General features: G+C 29.5%; 2 protein-coding genes across 9 annotated transcripts; one reads left to right on the top strand and one right to left on the bottom strand.

Annotated features, from left to right (window-relative positions):
• Nucleotides 1-204: 204 nt before the first annotated feature.
• On the top strand, nt 205-6908 carry LOC148226125 (long-chain fatty acid transport protein 4-like). Its single transcript, XM_088203267.1, has 13 exons — nt 205-393; nt 482-632; nt 2272-2509; nt 2591-2813; nt 3993-4212; nt 4557-4690; nt 4759-4817; nt 4892-5035; nt 5252-5325; nt 5396-5503; nt 6205-6318; nt 6384-6540; nt 6651-6908. The coding sequence occupies exons 1-13, from the start codon at nt 263-265 to the stop codon at nt 6800-6802; spliced, it is 1905 nt and encodes a 634-aa protein (XP_088059393.1). The 5' UTR covers nt 205-262; the 3' UTR covers nt 6803-6908.
• On the bottom strand, nt 6822-13899 carry LOC148226126 (uncharacterized). 8 transcript variants are annotated; one of them, XM_088203259.1, is made up of 13 exons: nt 13821-13899; nt 13483-13589; nt 13254-13319; nt 12966-13152; nt 12768-12904; nt 11842-11950; nt 11648-11775; nt 11435-11581; nt 11205-11291; nt 9535-9896; nt 9320-9476; nt 9080-9235; nt 6822-9015 (listed from the first exon to the last, which is right to left on the bottom strand). In XM_088203259.1, exons 2-13 carry the CDS (start codon nt 13582-13584, stop codon nt 8695-8697), a joined length of 1959 nt encoding a protein of 652 aa, XP_088059385.1. In that variant the 5' UTR covers nt 13585-13589; nt 13821-13899; the 3' UTR covers nt 6822-8694. The 8 variants fall into 8 exon arrangements, with proteins under 8 accessions (XP_088059385.1, XP_088059386.1, XP_088059387.1 ...); XM_088203260.1 differs by having other exon boundaries at nt 13665-13833; XM_088203261.1 differs by lacking the exon at nt 11205-11291.
• Nucleotides 13900-14146: the final 247 nt, after the last annotated feature.

The following is a 14146-nucleotide window of genomic DNA, read 5'->3' on the forward strand; positions in this document are numbered from 1 at the left end:
CGGCTGCACTATCAATCAAGATATACTTTAATGTTATTGTGTATAAAGACAATAACCTCTTTGATAACTCTTGCGATAGCCTCTGCATAATCCAGTACAACCCCTCGACCTTTTCATTATAGAAGTCTACATATAACAAACTGTCACTGCCGAATAACTCTGATACCAATTAGTTATTGATAACAACAATCGTGAATTATTGTCAGTATAGTTAAAACGGCCGACGTTTATGGTCCTTCATAATTTTGTTCAATAAACAAATATGTATCTGCTAAATAATATTGGCTGTGTGAACTGTTACATTACTGTCATATTCACTGTTATAATAACGTATATAGTTTATAACTTAAAAAATATTTATATCATCGTAAAAACTTTCCCACGCGATATAAGGTAATGTTTATTTAAAATAATAATATTATTCTATAGATATTGTAACAATAACGACTTTAAGAATACACTGTATGTATTGATATTTCAGATTTTTAAAACACTTCATCACAATACTATTAAACTATAAATATTGGTTGAAGCACAATGAAACAGTATCCAGTTTGTTTGAACAGAATGTTGCAAAGAGTCCTGGAAAAACGTGTTTTATGTTTGAGGATCAAACCTGGACTTTTAAAGATGTATGTATTAATCAAAATGATATAACTTCAGATTTTAAACTTCTTGTATTTTAGACAATTTTTTAATGGAAATCTAGCTATAAAAAATATTTAAAGATCCACATTCGATTTATTATTTTTTTATAATTATTTGCTTTTTATGTATTTTATCAAAATATTGAGATTCGTTTAACCACTCTGCTCGAAATTTTTGGAACATATTCACATTATCATAATTCATTGCAAACCAATTTCCTCAAAATATATGGAAATTGGTTATATAACACCACTATATATAAATCTGTCTCAAATATTCTCACCGTATAATTATTTTAAATTGTAATGCCTCGGTGGTGATGCAGAAAATTTTTTTTTTGTTCGTTCAGATATTAGAATTTGTTGCTGTCAAAAGTGTAGATCAGAAAATATTTTAAGAGGGCAATGTAATTATATTTTAAGCTATAGTAATCTTATCTTTGATCTGCCTTAAAATTTCTGCCCAAAATAAATTTCTAATCGCAATTTATAAATATTTTGTTTTGATATGATTTATTTATTTAGAGCAATGTCTTCATTACTTTCATCTCAAACTTCTTAGATTATATTTTTATTATTTTTTTTTCATTTTGATTAATTGCTAAAAAATGAAGCTGTGTTCCAATATTTTTTTAAATTTAAATAAATATAAATAAAGGTTCAAAAACAAGAGCAAATATATTTAAGTATCCTCGAATATTGTAATAAAAGAATCTAATCGTTTGTTACATTTTAAAATATTCCACGACTAGCGATTTTAAGAACCGCTGATTATTGTTTATATTATGCCGTCGTGTCAATAGCTGTTTATTTGCTTAACTGGCATGTTTTGAAACATAATTACGATAAAAATATCAATAATTTTAAGTGGAATTTTCTTTTAAAAATATAAACATGAACTATACACTGAGAAATAAGTATCGTAGGTCAAATGTTTGCTATTTGTTAATTAACAAGGCGCAACGATCAAAAACATCTGGTTTTATACCCCAACTGCGTGACACTACCGTAATGTGTGTGTACATATTTGGCAGTTGCGTCCATTTACTGTTCAAACCAAAACCTAACCGAATACAATGGTGTAAATGATTCAATTGTTTACGTTAGGTTCGGATTTAAAAATAATAATTTAAGAAACGCGCGAAGAGTGTAGCGCAGTTGTGTTAGAAAACGGGTAGTTTTTGAGCGTCGCACTCAGCTAATAAACAGTACCAAATGCTTAACAAAAAAACACTTGCATAATTCTGTCTTTCATAATTTACTAATAGCATATAAAAAATAAATTTAGAGTAGATATATACATAAAAGAGGTATAAAAGAGTAAAAAGCTTTACATATCTATCACTCATGGAAAATATAGTTTAATTATGATATATAATTAAATCTGAATAAATATTCTTACAATTTTGCTGTATTTTTATAATAAAAATATTAAAACTCTTTAATTATTAATTATTACTTTTTCATTCGCAACTAACTTCATGCGTTTTACACTGATCTAGGTGTTTATTATAATAATTATCACTATCAAAAAAACCATCATCACCTTTATTATAATATAATTACAAATAATGAAAGAACATTATGTATTATGTAACTTCATTATTATTTATATACATTTTAGTTGAACGAATATGCCAATAGAGTAGCACAAGTATTTTGGAATGCTGGTTATAGACATGGAGACGTTGTGTGCTTGTTCATGACAAATCGAGTAGAATTCATTGGCATTTGGTTAGGTTTATCCAAAATTGGCGTAGTCTCGGCGTTTATTAACACCAATATTCGAAACATATCATTGGAGCACTGCATTAAAGTTGCGGATGCTAAATCTGTAATATTCAGCGAAGATTTAGCCAATGGTAGGATATATTATACATCATAAAATAATTTAATATAAAGTAAATGGAATAGTATTTTATTTAGTTATTGTATTATTACAGCTGTTGGAGAGATAAGAGGCAGCTTCAATGAACTTGATTTCTATTATTATGGATCGACTGACGGGCAGATAGATACTTGTAAAAATTTGCAAACACTAGTCCAAGAGGCGCGCTCTGATTTGAAGAATATATATTTTCGACCAAAGACTACGGATCCGTTGTTGTACATATACACATCAGGCACAACTGGGATGCCAAAACCAGCTGTAATTCCAAACTCTAGGTAAGTGTACTAGTAAAATCTCGTTTTTCTACATAGTCAAGAAAGAATACAGAATCAGAGTTGACTAGTTTCAAACGTGAGCAATATTTCCGATGTCATGTGTTTCTATGTTCAAAATTGTGTCCGTCAAAGATTTATTCTTTCCCTAGAACTATTCATTAGTTTGGTGATATTGTTCAAAATTGGCAGATCTCAATGTATCTCTCCGATACTACCAATTTATTTTGAATATGTTGTTATTTTGCATGGTGTTTATGAATCCTGTGGTTATGAAATATTCAATAAATTTTGGTGTCTTCTATCAGCTTATAGGTTCAAAGCTTAATTTTAGCTTCCAGGTTCAAAGTTTATATTTGAGGTATTCTATATTAAACTCTAGCATCCAGATTTATTTATAAACTTATTGATACAACAAAATTGTTATTGAGCGAGTGACCTATGCTGCAGACTTTCCGTACGCCCACATACATATTTAAAAATATAAGCCTACACAAAAAGACCTGAAAATGAAAGAGTTGAACTAATAAAATAATTATTCATTTCCTAAATTGAATTTGCAGAAACAGACTATGTTTAGATCAAATTCAACTGTATCAAAGCTATCTAAATAATTAATAAAGTAATCAGGTATTGTAATAAGTGATGTAAATGTTGTCGATGAATCACACAATTCACAGCAAATACATATCAGCACTGACTTTTTTAGTATTTTCTTATTGCCCACTCTTCTCAGTACTTAATCGTTTACTTTTTCTCTAGATTATTTCACGCGTAAAAAATCGCGAATATTATAAATTAAATTACTTTAATTTGAATGAGTTATTAAAGTATTATATAGGGAGAGCGGCGCAAATTTAGTTTTTGCTTGGGGTGCTAAATAACTTAGGGCTGGCCTTGAGCTTACATATACAAAATCCATTAAATGTACTATAATTTTTCTAAAAATGTATTAATGCCTCTCATAATGTTTTACCTTTCTATTTTTATTTTTTTTCACCCACGAAAGTAAATTATTTTCTGACAAAAAATGATTAAGAGCTTCAACTCAATGTCTTGTGAGTGGTAAATTCATTGTGATAACGTTATCTAAATGATTTTGTCAGAAGCGATACATTCATAGATTAACCATAGTGTTCTTTACATCCCATTCCATATTATTACATTGTTACTCAATTACAGATTCATGACGTTCACATCAGCTGCGTTTAATTTCGCTGAATTTAGAAAATGGACGAATAATAGTGAGGGAGACATCATATACAACTGTTTGCCGTTGTATCATTTAGCTGGAGGTGGAATTGGAGTAGGAATGGCTTTGATATATGGACTGCCTGTTGTTTTAAGAAAAAAGTTCAGCGCAACCAACTATTGGAAAGATTGCATCAAGTACAAATGCACAGTAAGATCAAATATGATATATAGACAGGGCTAGATTTTAGATCTAGTAATTTAATACTTTCTTCACTATACATCTATTATATATTATATTTGTCTAACTAAAAACTAGTAAATAGAAGTAGTCTATCAATATGAAACTTTTACAGATCGTTCTTCTGAGAATTTTTAGGTCGATACAAACATTGATAATTATTTAAATTACAATAATACAACAACACTGTAAAAAACAATTAATGTGAAACAAATTCTTGTTGCAAACGATTATGCCAGTTGTAGCATCTTATTTTAGTAAAATGGCGAGCCATAAATGTACATATACTTACCAAAAACAATTTATATTTAAAGGTAGCACAATACATAGGAGAAATAGGTAGATATTTAACGCTCCAACCACCAACACCTGAAGACACACAGCATTCGGTGAGAGCTATAATCGGTAATGGGGTTAGACCGGAAGTTTGGAAAGAAATGTTGAGAAGGTACAAATATATTACTCGTATTTAATTGCCTATAAAAACTAATCGATAAATTAAATTATATTTTTAAGGTTCAAAATCGGTAAAGTCATAGAAATATATGGTGCGACTGAAGGAAACACGGCTATGGGTAAATTGGAACTCAATTTCTTGGTTAATTATTTTTATTTGGCTTTCAAATAGCGTTTTTTTATGATTTATTAGTAAACATTGAAGGAAAAATAGGCTCCGTTGGATACTTACCAAGTTTTATACCAGAAAAATACTTTCCTTTTTCATTGATAAAAGTGGACTCGATGAACGAACCTATGCGTGGACCGGATGGATTTTGTATTAGATGTAAACCAAGTAAGTATTACAAGTAAATATTAAATGTTTTACCTGTACAATGAACATATGAAAATTCTTTTATTAATGGAAAATAATAATAAAAGTATTTACTGAGCATTTCATCATAATTTAATATAAATAGAGTAACCTAAAATTGGTCATCTCTATCTTACTAATGATATTTGAGAAGTAACTATGTAGCATCATACTGACTAGATATGGCAATAATTTTAGATGAACCTGGAATGTTAATCGGTCAGATCGGTAAACCAAAAACTGTTAGAGAATTCCACGGTTATCTTAACAAGGTATTTTTATTGTTTTTAATTATTATAAAATATTATATGATACTTTAAATATAATTTTAACATTTTTCAGGAACAAAACGATAATAAAATATTACACAATACATTCAAAAAAGGTGATCAAGCTTTCATAAGTGGGGACATCATGGTTAAAGATGATTATGGATATTTTTACTTTAAGGTATTAAATCAGTAGTTCATATGCCTATATATTACAAAGTAAGTCAACAGCTGATGGCATAATTAATAAAGACAGCCTTTGAATATTGATTTTTACATAATAAAAAGGAACTGTTTATTTTTTATTCAAATTGAACATCAATTAGCCTAATGTGATTACGACAGTTCATAAATATCTCAGCCTTTACATAATTTTGAGAGATTAATTATAGCGTGAAAAAATCGTTGATGCCCATTGATCGAATACCCATTGAAGTAATGCCTCTTAAATGATATATTTTAAGATAATAGGGTTTATTAATACCATTTTTGATATGTGTGGCGTTGCTTAGCTGGGCCTTTTATTACACATATAACAATTACATATAAAAATCGACTCTAAATTTGTGTCACTCATATGGCATAAAAGATTACATTCATGCGGACTACATGTCATTGTTGTTTACTCATTAAAATTATTATTAGACAAAAAGTCATTATTGATAATCTATAGCTATTTGTGACCATTATTTCTATTGTATTTTTTTAAATGCTGCTCCCTTGGATAAATCATTTATCAGTGCAACAATAATGTGTAGTTCGATTAATTTTATTTCCCGGTCGATTTTATTTTGCGCAACAGGTTAAAAATATCTATTGTATTTATCCATTAAATGTTTCGTTTAAGCACCAATTTATTTTTATTTTGATCATTTTATATAGGATAGAACTGGCGATACATACAAGTGGAAAGGAGAAAACGTATCCACTACTGAAGTTGAAGATGTTGTGTCGAAAGTCATTGGAAAAAGAGCTTGTGTTGTATACGGCGTAAATGTAATAAGCAAATGTTGTAATGAATAAGTTTATATGTCTACAATGATGCTTATATAAATGTCTAGGTACCTGCAACAGAAGGTAAAGTTGGCATGGTAGCCATATCTGAAGATATGAGTGAATCGTTGGATATGGAGCAATTGGGAAAGCATTTGGATCATTGTCTACCATCATACAGTCGTCCAATTTTCTTGCGTATGTTGAAAGAGATAGAAATAACGGGTAATTAATAAGTTTATGATTATTTAACAACTGGTATATGATAAAAAAAACTCAGAAGTTAATATAAAAAATAAATACTGGTTGCAAATTATTATTAATTTTAATTTCAGGTACTTTCAAATTGAGGAAAATAACATATATGAAAGAAGGATTCGATCCAAGTATTGTAAAGGACATTTATATACGCAAATCTGGAGAACCTTGGAAACCCTTAACAGTAGATATATACACAGACATTTGTGAAGGACGTGTGAATTTATAATTAAATAGAAAGGCTATAATTATTATTTTGTTATAGTTTAATAAAAAATATTGCACTGCTCATACAAAATATAAAAATTATAATCATACATTTTTCTTTGTGAAAACGTTTTGTTTTTTTTATTATTTTATTTATTTAACATGAACACATGCATGCATTTATTATTTTTATAAAACTCTTGTATGTTAACATATGGAATGTGATTATTATGTACTTTTAGGAATGAGATAGTATTAAATAAAAATAAAATGCGGTACATATAAAACAAGGAATTGTTATATACAAATTATAATTTTAGGCAGATTCATAGCGCACATAAAATAAATAATAACCTACAATACAATAATTTACATTATCTAACAATAGCTGATACATTCATTATCAATAAAATACAAATTTATACTTCGAAAATATACATAAAGAACAATTTATATATATAAAAATATTTGTTAACTATAAAAACATCTCACCCAATATTTTTTATACAACTACTTATCAATAAACAATAAAATAATATATTGCGGTAGATTAAACTCATGATATGGCAATGCAAGTGAGAATTCTTTGCAAATTAAAAATTGTGAGATTTTGATCAAATTATTGGATAGTTAAAATAATACTGTATTAACACATAAATTATGATATTATTGCTTATTATGTAATAATACTTTAATTGATAACATCGCATTATGGAAAATCTGAAAAAAATAATATAGCATAAAACAAAAAGAGACATATAACAGAAACTGTGATTTTAGGTGATTTAATTTATACTATTTAAAGACCACATGGCAAGATGATGTTAACTGTTTTTTTTCTGAAAACATTTCACACTGATTGATCAAAAATTGCTCAACATATGTGAGTGAGTCAAATAAAAACATTAGTGTAGCAAAAAAAAGTTTAAGCAGCACTCTATTATATTATTTCTTAATAATGTTACGTTCTGTTAATAAATAGTCACCACACCCTATCACTTTTTGATTAATAAAGAAGTGAAACTCATGACAAATAAAAATTCCGTTAAGTTATGCACATTTGTCAATCAAATGTATGAGTGGACTAGAAAATTCCAGAACTCGACTACCAATTGAAGGTATACCTTCAACTGCAGATCGAGAAGAGTGATATAAAACTCTAGTTTACTATCAAACCTCATTAAAACTGGAAAAAAACGGCAGAAACCTATCTGCGAGTAATTTTAGGCCACCTACTACTTAGGAGAAACATTGTTATGAATCTCGAAAATCAGCCAACCTACAATCAAACCGAAACAACATTGACTTCAGAGTATGTTTTGATGCTATTCGATTAATGGTTACAATACAAGATCTGCATTTTGAGTGTTTTTAACATCTGTAATACTCATTAGATCTCTCCCTCGGTGATTTTCACATGTTTAGATCGTTCAGTGGCATTGAAAGGAAAGAAATTTTGTTCCATCAAAGTAGTGCAGTAAACGACGGAACAAAAATGGAAATATTGCTAGAAATATTATAATGAATGCTAAAAAGACTAGGCATAGAAATCAATTCACTATTGTATATTTTTGACTCACTCGTATTAAATGTAACTAGTTTTCTAATAAATCTATGTAAACATTTTAATAAATGGAAGATAGTCGATTTATTTCTGCATAATAATACCCACTTAGCTAAAAAAAAAGGGCCCCTTTTATTACAATTATATTTTTGATACAAAAACAGGTCAAAATACAAGTTAACATGATCCTGCCGTTTGCTTCCTATTAATCATTTTTTAAAACATTCCAAACTCTTCAAAAACACCACTGATCAAAAAATCATGTGTCGGATGATAAATTTGTTTGACTAGTCATTATCAACAATTGACTTTATAATAAACACGTCTTCGACTAATTAAAAAAACTACCATCAGCTGTGAGGAAAGCGCGGTGGCTGCGCTAGCCATGCAGTGAATCCACTTCTCCATCCCAATGTGTCTCTTAACAAAGTCTCTTCTTGTTCAGAGAGTCCCAAGAGTGCTCCGACCGCTTTCGTTAGCTGTCGAGCTTCAATCTCTCGCGAAGTCAAAAATTTTATGAGGACATGTTTCAGATACTTCTTACTAACGTCTGGATCTTCGGCGGAGCCTTCCACCACACTACTTCCCAAAGGATCGACTTGACCGCCCCTCAGTTCTCTTTGGAGAGTCTTTCGCATGTCCGTCAATCTGTTTTGAAGCACTCGTATATTCTAAAAAGAAACACATACCACAAGTTATAAAAGTTTAATCAGTATTATTTAAAATTATGTTTACTTTAGTTTTTTCTGCTATTTGCGAGTTCAGATCTTTGATGCATTCTTGTAATTGCTTTTCGGATGACACTGCGTTGTCTCTTTCGGTTCTCAATCCTTCTAATTCTACCTGTCGCTGTTGTTCTTGATCTCGGAGACATATTAGAGCATTTTGTTCCTGAATAAATTTAAAATTATTAAAATAAAATAATTTTCAAAATAAAATATTTAAGAGTAAACTTTAGTTAATAATAATACTCGCTTCTAAATTTTGTGCTATCGACTTTTGAAGAAAAGCGATCTTCTCTTTGAGATCCACAACTTCGTCGTCCTGCTGCCTCATTTCTTGGCGATAAATTTCCAAAGTCTGTGACATGTGAGCATTCCTCATCAGTGCTTCGTCCTTATCTCTTCTTTCCCTTAAATAAATAAAAAATTAAATAAAATTATCAATGATATAAATAACAATTAACATACTTATCATATCTGTCGTGTATCTCGTTCAACTCTCGTTTCACACTATCGATTTGTTCTTTGAACAAATCAATCTGTTTCACCGCTTCTTCGTTGTTTTTCACTTCGGTTTCGAGAGCACTTTCAGTGCTTTCTCTCAAATTTGTCTGCTGAGACAACTCGAGCTTTAACTTTTCTTCCAAATCAGACAACTGTTTCTTTTCATCAACCAATACGCCGATTTCTCTCCTCAGCAGCAAATTATTATTTTTTTCTTCATTAAGATTCTTTCTTGTATTAGTATTCTCTTCTTTGAGTGTATCGTACTGTTTCTGGCACTGAGACAGTCTTCGTTCTACTTCCGACAAATTATTTGAAAGAGTCTCCTGTATCAAAACATACAATCAATTGGTATAAATTTAATCAAAACTAAATTAAATAAATAAAATACACACAAAATGTTTAGTTGGACTAGGAATTGATAAGCAAACCGGTTTTTAAATATCGTGAACCATATACCGTTACTACAATAGCTATTAGATAATGAAATACAAGTCGCAAAAATAATTAGCGCACTGATGGCACACAAAATGTATAGATTGAGGTTAACCATCCCAAGGTCAGTTCAACACATATAAACATATATAAAATACCTTAATGAAGAGCTTCAACCGATGACATATTACAATGAATCATTGATTTCTTATTAATCTCAAATCCAAATTATGCAACTGATAAGAACAATTTCGCTGATATGCGTTATCAATTTGAGATTAGGTTTTGTAACAGGCGGTATTGTAAAATAATATACAAGGTGTTTGAAGGGTCGTTTTATTAAGAATTGTTAGTACAACATAATGAACAACAATATAGACACTAACTAACAGACATGCAAAAGCAACTACAATCATATATACGTCAAGCTTAGATATAGGATTGTTAGTAATTACAAGAATAAAATTATTTATTTTTTAAATAATATGCTAAGGAAAATTTTTTTCAAATTTAAAATAAAAAAATAAACAAGCCTAGAGCAGCAACATGAATAAGTTGTGTTTTTCATTAAAATTTTAAATACAAATAAATAATAAATATAATTTAATGAAGCAACACAAATAAAATCAATTCTTTTTAATTAGTTTTAAATAAAAAATAAATTATTAACAACAAACTAATGATTAACCCTCTGATTGCCGAAATCTGATTTTTCGGGTCGTTTTGCTACTTTGACGAGAATTACCGGATTCGACGTCATCATCAATTAAAGAATCAGATACATTTTTAATATAATTATATTTACTTAAGGGAAAAAAACATTTTTTATAATACAATATTTAGATAGCAATCCCAAAAGGCTCGACAACCAAAGGGTTAATTAAATTCATATATTTTTCATTCGAGTTTTAAAAAGTTAATTTATAACTCATTATTTTAAATAATTTTAATAAAATAAAACTTTACAAGAAAGTCAATATATAACTATTTTTTAAATCTACTGGAGAAGTCGAATGAAAAGTACCGATCCTGTAATGAAAAAAAATATAAACAAATTAAAATTGAACCAATTGAGATGAAAACCAAAATTGTGCCGCTGTGCTAGTGCTGAAAATATGAAAAAGATTGCGAATTCAAACATAAATGTCTTATCACGACATATAACATATAAAATGCTACGTGTGATAAAGGAGACTCACTGCTGCGTCCCGATGTCGTAACGCCTCATTGCGAGCCTCCCTACCCGCTCTGGCTACATCTCCGACTTCAGCTGCCAATAAAGCCATCTGTATGGCAATTTTAGTTAACTCACAAACAATTGTTATATTATATGAAGTATAATATTAAATGGAATAGTTTTACACATGCCTATAATTATTATATTCTTTCATCGTATATCTTACAAATGTTTATTTTAAACAATACAAACCTTAGCTTCTTTATCTTCCAAAGTGGCCTGCGCTTGCTCCAACTGAATTTCCCTTTCTCTTAACCTTTCCAATATTACGTCTCGTTCTTTCTCAATTCGTCTTCTATCTGCACCTTCTTCGCCAGCTTGACGAGACAATCTTCCGACCTTTAAATCGACCGTTGACAAAAAGTTAAATATAAACCACATATAAAGATTTGACGAGTTCATTACTTGTGTTTCAAGTGTGGCTATTTGTCCGCTCCATGAAGTTTTTATATCATGTAAATGCAGTTGGGCTTCTTCTAGTTTACGTCTTAAAGCATTCTCGACTGAGTTACTATCTGAAGGCAAACTATCATCTGCAATATTAAAAAAAAAGTTAAAAAGATATATTTTTGGAACAAGATATTAATTTAATTATAGACCTAAAATCGGAGCTTCAGCTAATGAAAGACGGTGCAGAGCATCTTCAGCAGCTGTTGAAAGTCGTATTCGTTCCATTGCCCATACGCGTCGTTCAGCATCTATTTCTTCCTATAAAATTTATTACTTGAATAAATTTACGATAACGATGAGTATTAGAGTTAATGTGTGATCACAATTATTGACGAGCCAATGACGAGCTGAAGACAAGCACTACTATTAGAAACACTCTGAATCTGCCCCAATTAAAATTTTTTAATCATTTTGAGCTAAGTTTATATCGTTTTTAATGAACTAATACACATGACTTTAAAATAATAATCTAAAAAAACTGTGGAAGAGGGGATAGGAATAGCAAAAATTGAATTTCCACCACTAATTTTTTTTAAATAAACTACCATTCCATTTTATTTCGTTCATTCCTTTAACCTTATATATAACTGATAGTTGACATTTAGTTGATAGTTATATTCACTGGTGTTAAATTGGTAACCAAAAACAAAGTAATCTAATTTAATTTTTACAAATTTTCTTTTACGTATTCGAATGTCTTATATTTAAATTATACTAATTAAATTATTCCTATTAACAATTTCATTTATTTGTAATAATTTTGATTCCAAATTTATTTTTGATTAAATTTTGATGAGAAGATTGCATGAAAATATTAATTCACAAGTTTACATTTTCTAGAACTCAAAGTATCTCAACGTAATGTTATTTTTTTTAGTTCATCATATAAGCCAATACTGAGATATTATCTAGGTTAATAATTTTAGTATTATAATTGATTCGCTTTCTTAGTAGATCAATTTGAGTAACATCCAATATATATTTTGACAAGCTGTGATACTAACTATCACTGATCAAGAGATAAAAAAAAGTTTTTATTGCCCTTTATAATTGATAAAAATATCAAATATCATACCATTGTGTTATCAAGTCGATCTTGAACTCTAGCCGCCGCTAGGGTCGCATTTGATAATTGTTCTGATAGCGATGCCCCCTTTCTAGTTTCTTCTCTTGCTTCTCGTCTAGCTGCTGCTGCCTCGCCACTCCAAACAGCTATTAATATATGATTAAATATAGGATAAATCTGAAGATTATATTAAAAATTGAACAATACCTTGAGCCGCTTGCATGCTGTTCTGCAAGGACGTTATTTTTTCTTGCCACTCTCTATCTTTCTCTTCCAACTGCATCGAGTGTTGTCGCTCTCTCTTCTCCAACATCTGGACATGTTCTCTTTCTATTTGATCGATCCGTATCAATAATTCTTTATCTTTCTTTGTTAGGTTTGTTTTATCGTCACCCTTTCGGCAAGTAAACGCAGAATTAGTTAAGAATGAGATTATTAAATAATTTTGCAACTGTTTTTACAACTTCTTAATACGATAATATAATCTATAGTTACTTGATTGAGTTCTCCCAGAGACGAAAGTTTATCGCCTTGCTCCGAAGTAATACTCGAAACGGATCCCTATAAACATACAACACGTTAACAAAAGAACATAATAGTATTGATTCGTCATAGAAAAACTTTTCAAGTCGAACTAATTACTAACAATAACATAATTGTTCAACCGGCGTTTAATCTAACTAATTAAACACAAACATTCTTATCATAAATTAATATTAATTACTTGTCTGGGCGAGCGCGGTCTGACTGGAAATCTTCGCGGAACTTCATTTCCAGTTTCTTCTTTGATCTTATTTTTCAAAGAAGCAAACATTTTGCTTACCATATATCCTGCAATTAAAAAACTAATGAAATATTTTTCACGGCACAATTAATTATTAGTGAGTTAAATGAAGCGTCTAACACACAAAATCAAACAATTGGTGTAAATGTCAATGATCAAAATTGCAATTTAATGTAAAAAATATATAGATTTCGCAATTTTCCTCGCTTTATCAACAACTAAAGTGCGTACACCTCTCGCAGGTTGAAGATAAAACAAATACTGATAAGGAATAATACCTTTCGCAGAGCTGCCAGTCCCGACACCTGACAGTTCCGCTTGGTGTTACCAGTTGAAAAAACAATTAGTTGAAATTTGGAGGCCTTGAATGGAATAGCGAGGTTAGCGAGTACATATAAAGTTTAAGTGAAAGTGTTGATTAATTAAGTCAGTATTTAAATTGACTTATTTCTGAATTTGTAATGTTTCCATTTTTTTAATAAATATACTGTTATTCAAATCATCAACAAAAAATGAATACAAATCATCAAAAGTAACAAAATACATCTTTTTATATATATGATAAAATAAAAATGTAACTTAAAAAAAATAATTCAGATTTTAT

Source organism: Plectrocnemia conspersa, unplaced genomic scaffold (assembly GCF_051122295.1).
Source record: "Plectrocnemia conspersa isolate PC_06_02 unplaced genomic scaffold, ASM5112229v1 ptg000014l, whole genome shotgun sequence".
Classification (NCBI taxonomy): domain Eukaryota; kingdom Metazoa; phylum Arthropoda; class Insecta; order Trichoptera; family Polycentropodidae; genus Plectrocnemia; species Plectrocnemia conspersa.

Coding starts and splice junctions, on each gene's coding strand:
- LOC148226126 (XM_088203259.1), bottom strand. CDS start 13,584: ATGGTAAGCAAAATGTTTGCTTCTTTGAAAAATAAGATCAAAGAAGAA. Junction 11,951..12,767: donor ATCGACTTGATAACACAATG/GTATGATATTTG, acceptor TAAATTTTATAG/GAAGAAATAGATGCTGAACG. Junction 11,292..11,434: donor TGGAAGATAAAGAAGCTAAG/GTTTGTATTGTT, acceptor ATTGCCATACAG/ATGGCTTTATTGGCAGCTGA.
- LOC148226125 (XM_088203267.1), top strand. CDS start 263: ATGTATCTGCTAAATAATATTGGCTGTGTGAACTGTTACATTACTGTC. Junction 633..2,271: donor AAACCTGGACTTTTAAAGAT/GTATGTATTAAT, acceptor TATACATTTTAG/TTGAACGAATATGCCAATAG. Junction 5,036..5,251: donor TTGTATTAGATGTAAACCAA/GTAAGTATTACA, acceptor CAATAATTTTAG/ATGAACCTGGAATGTTAATC.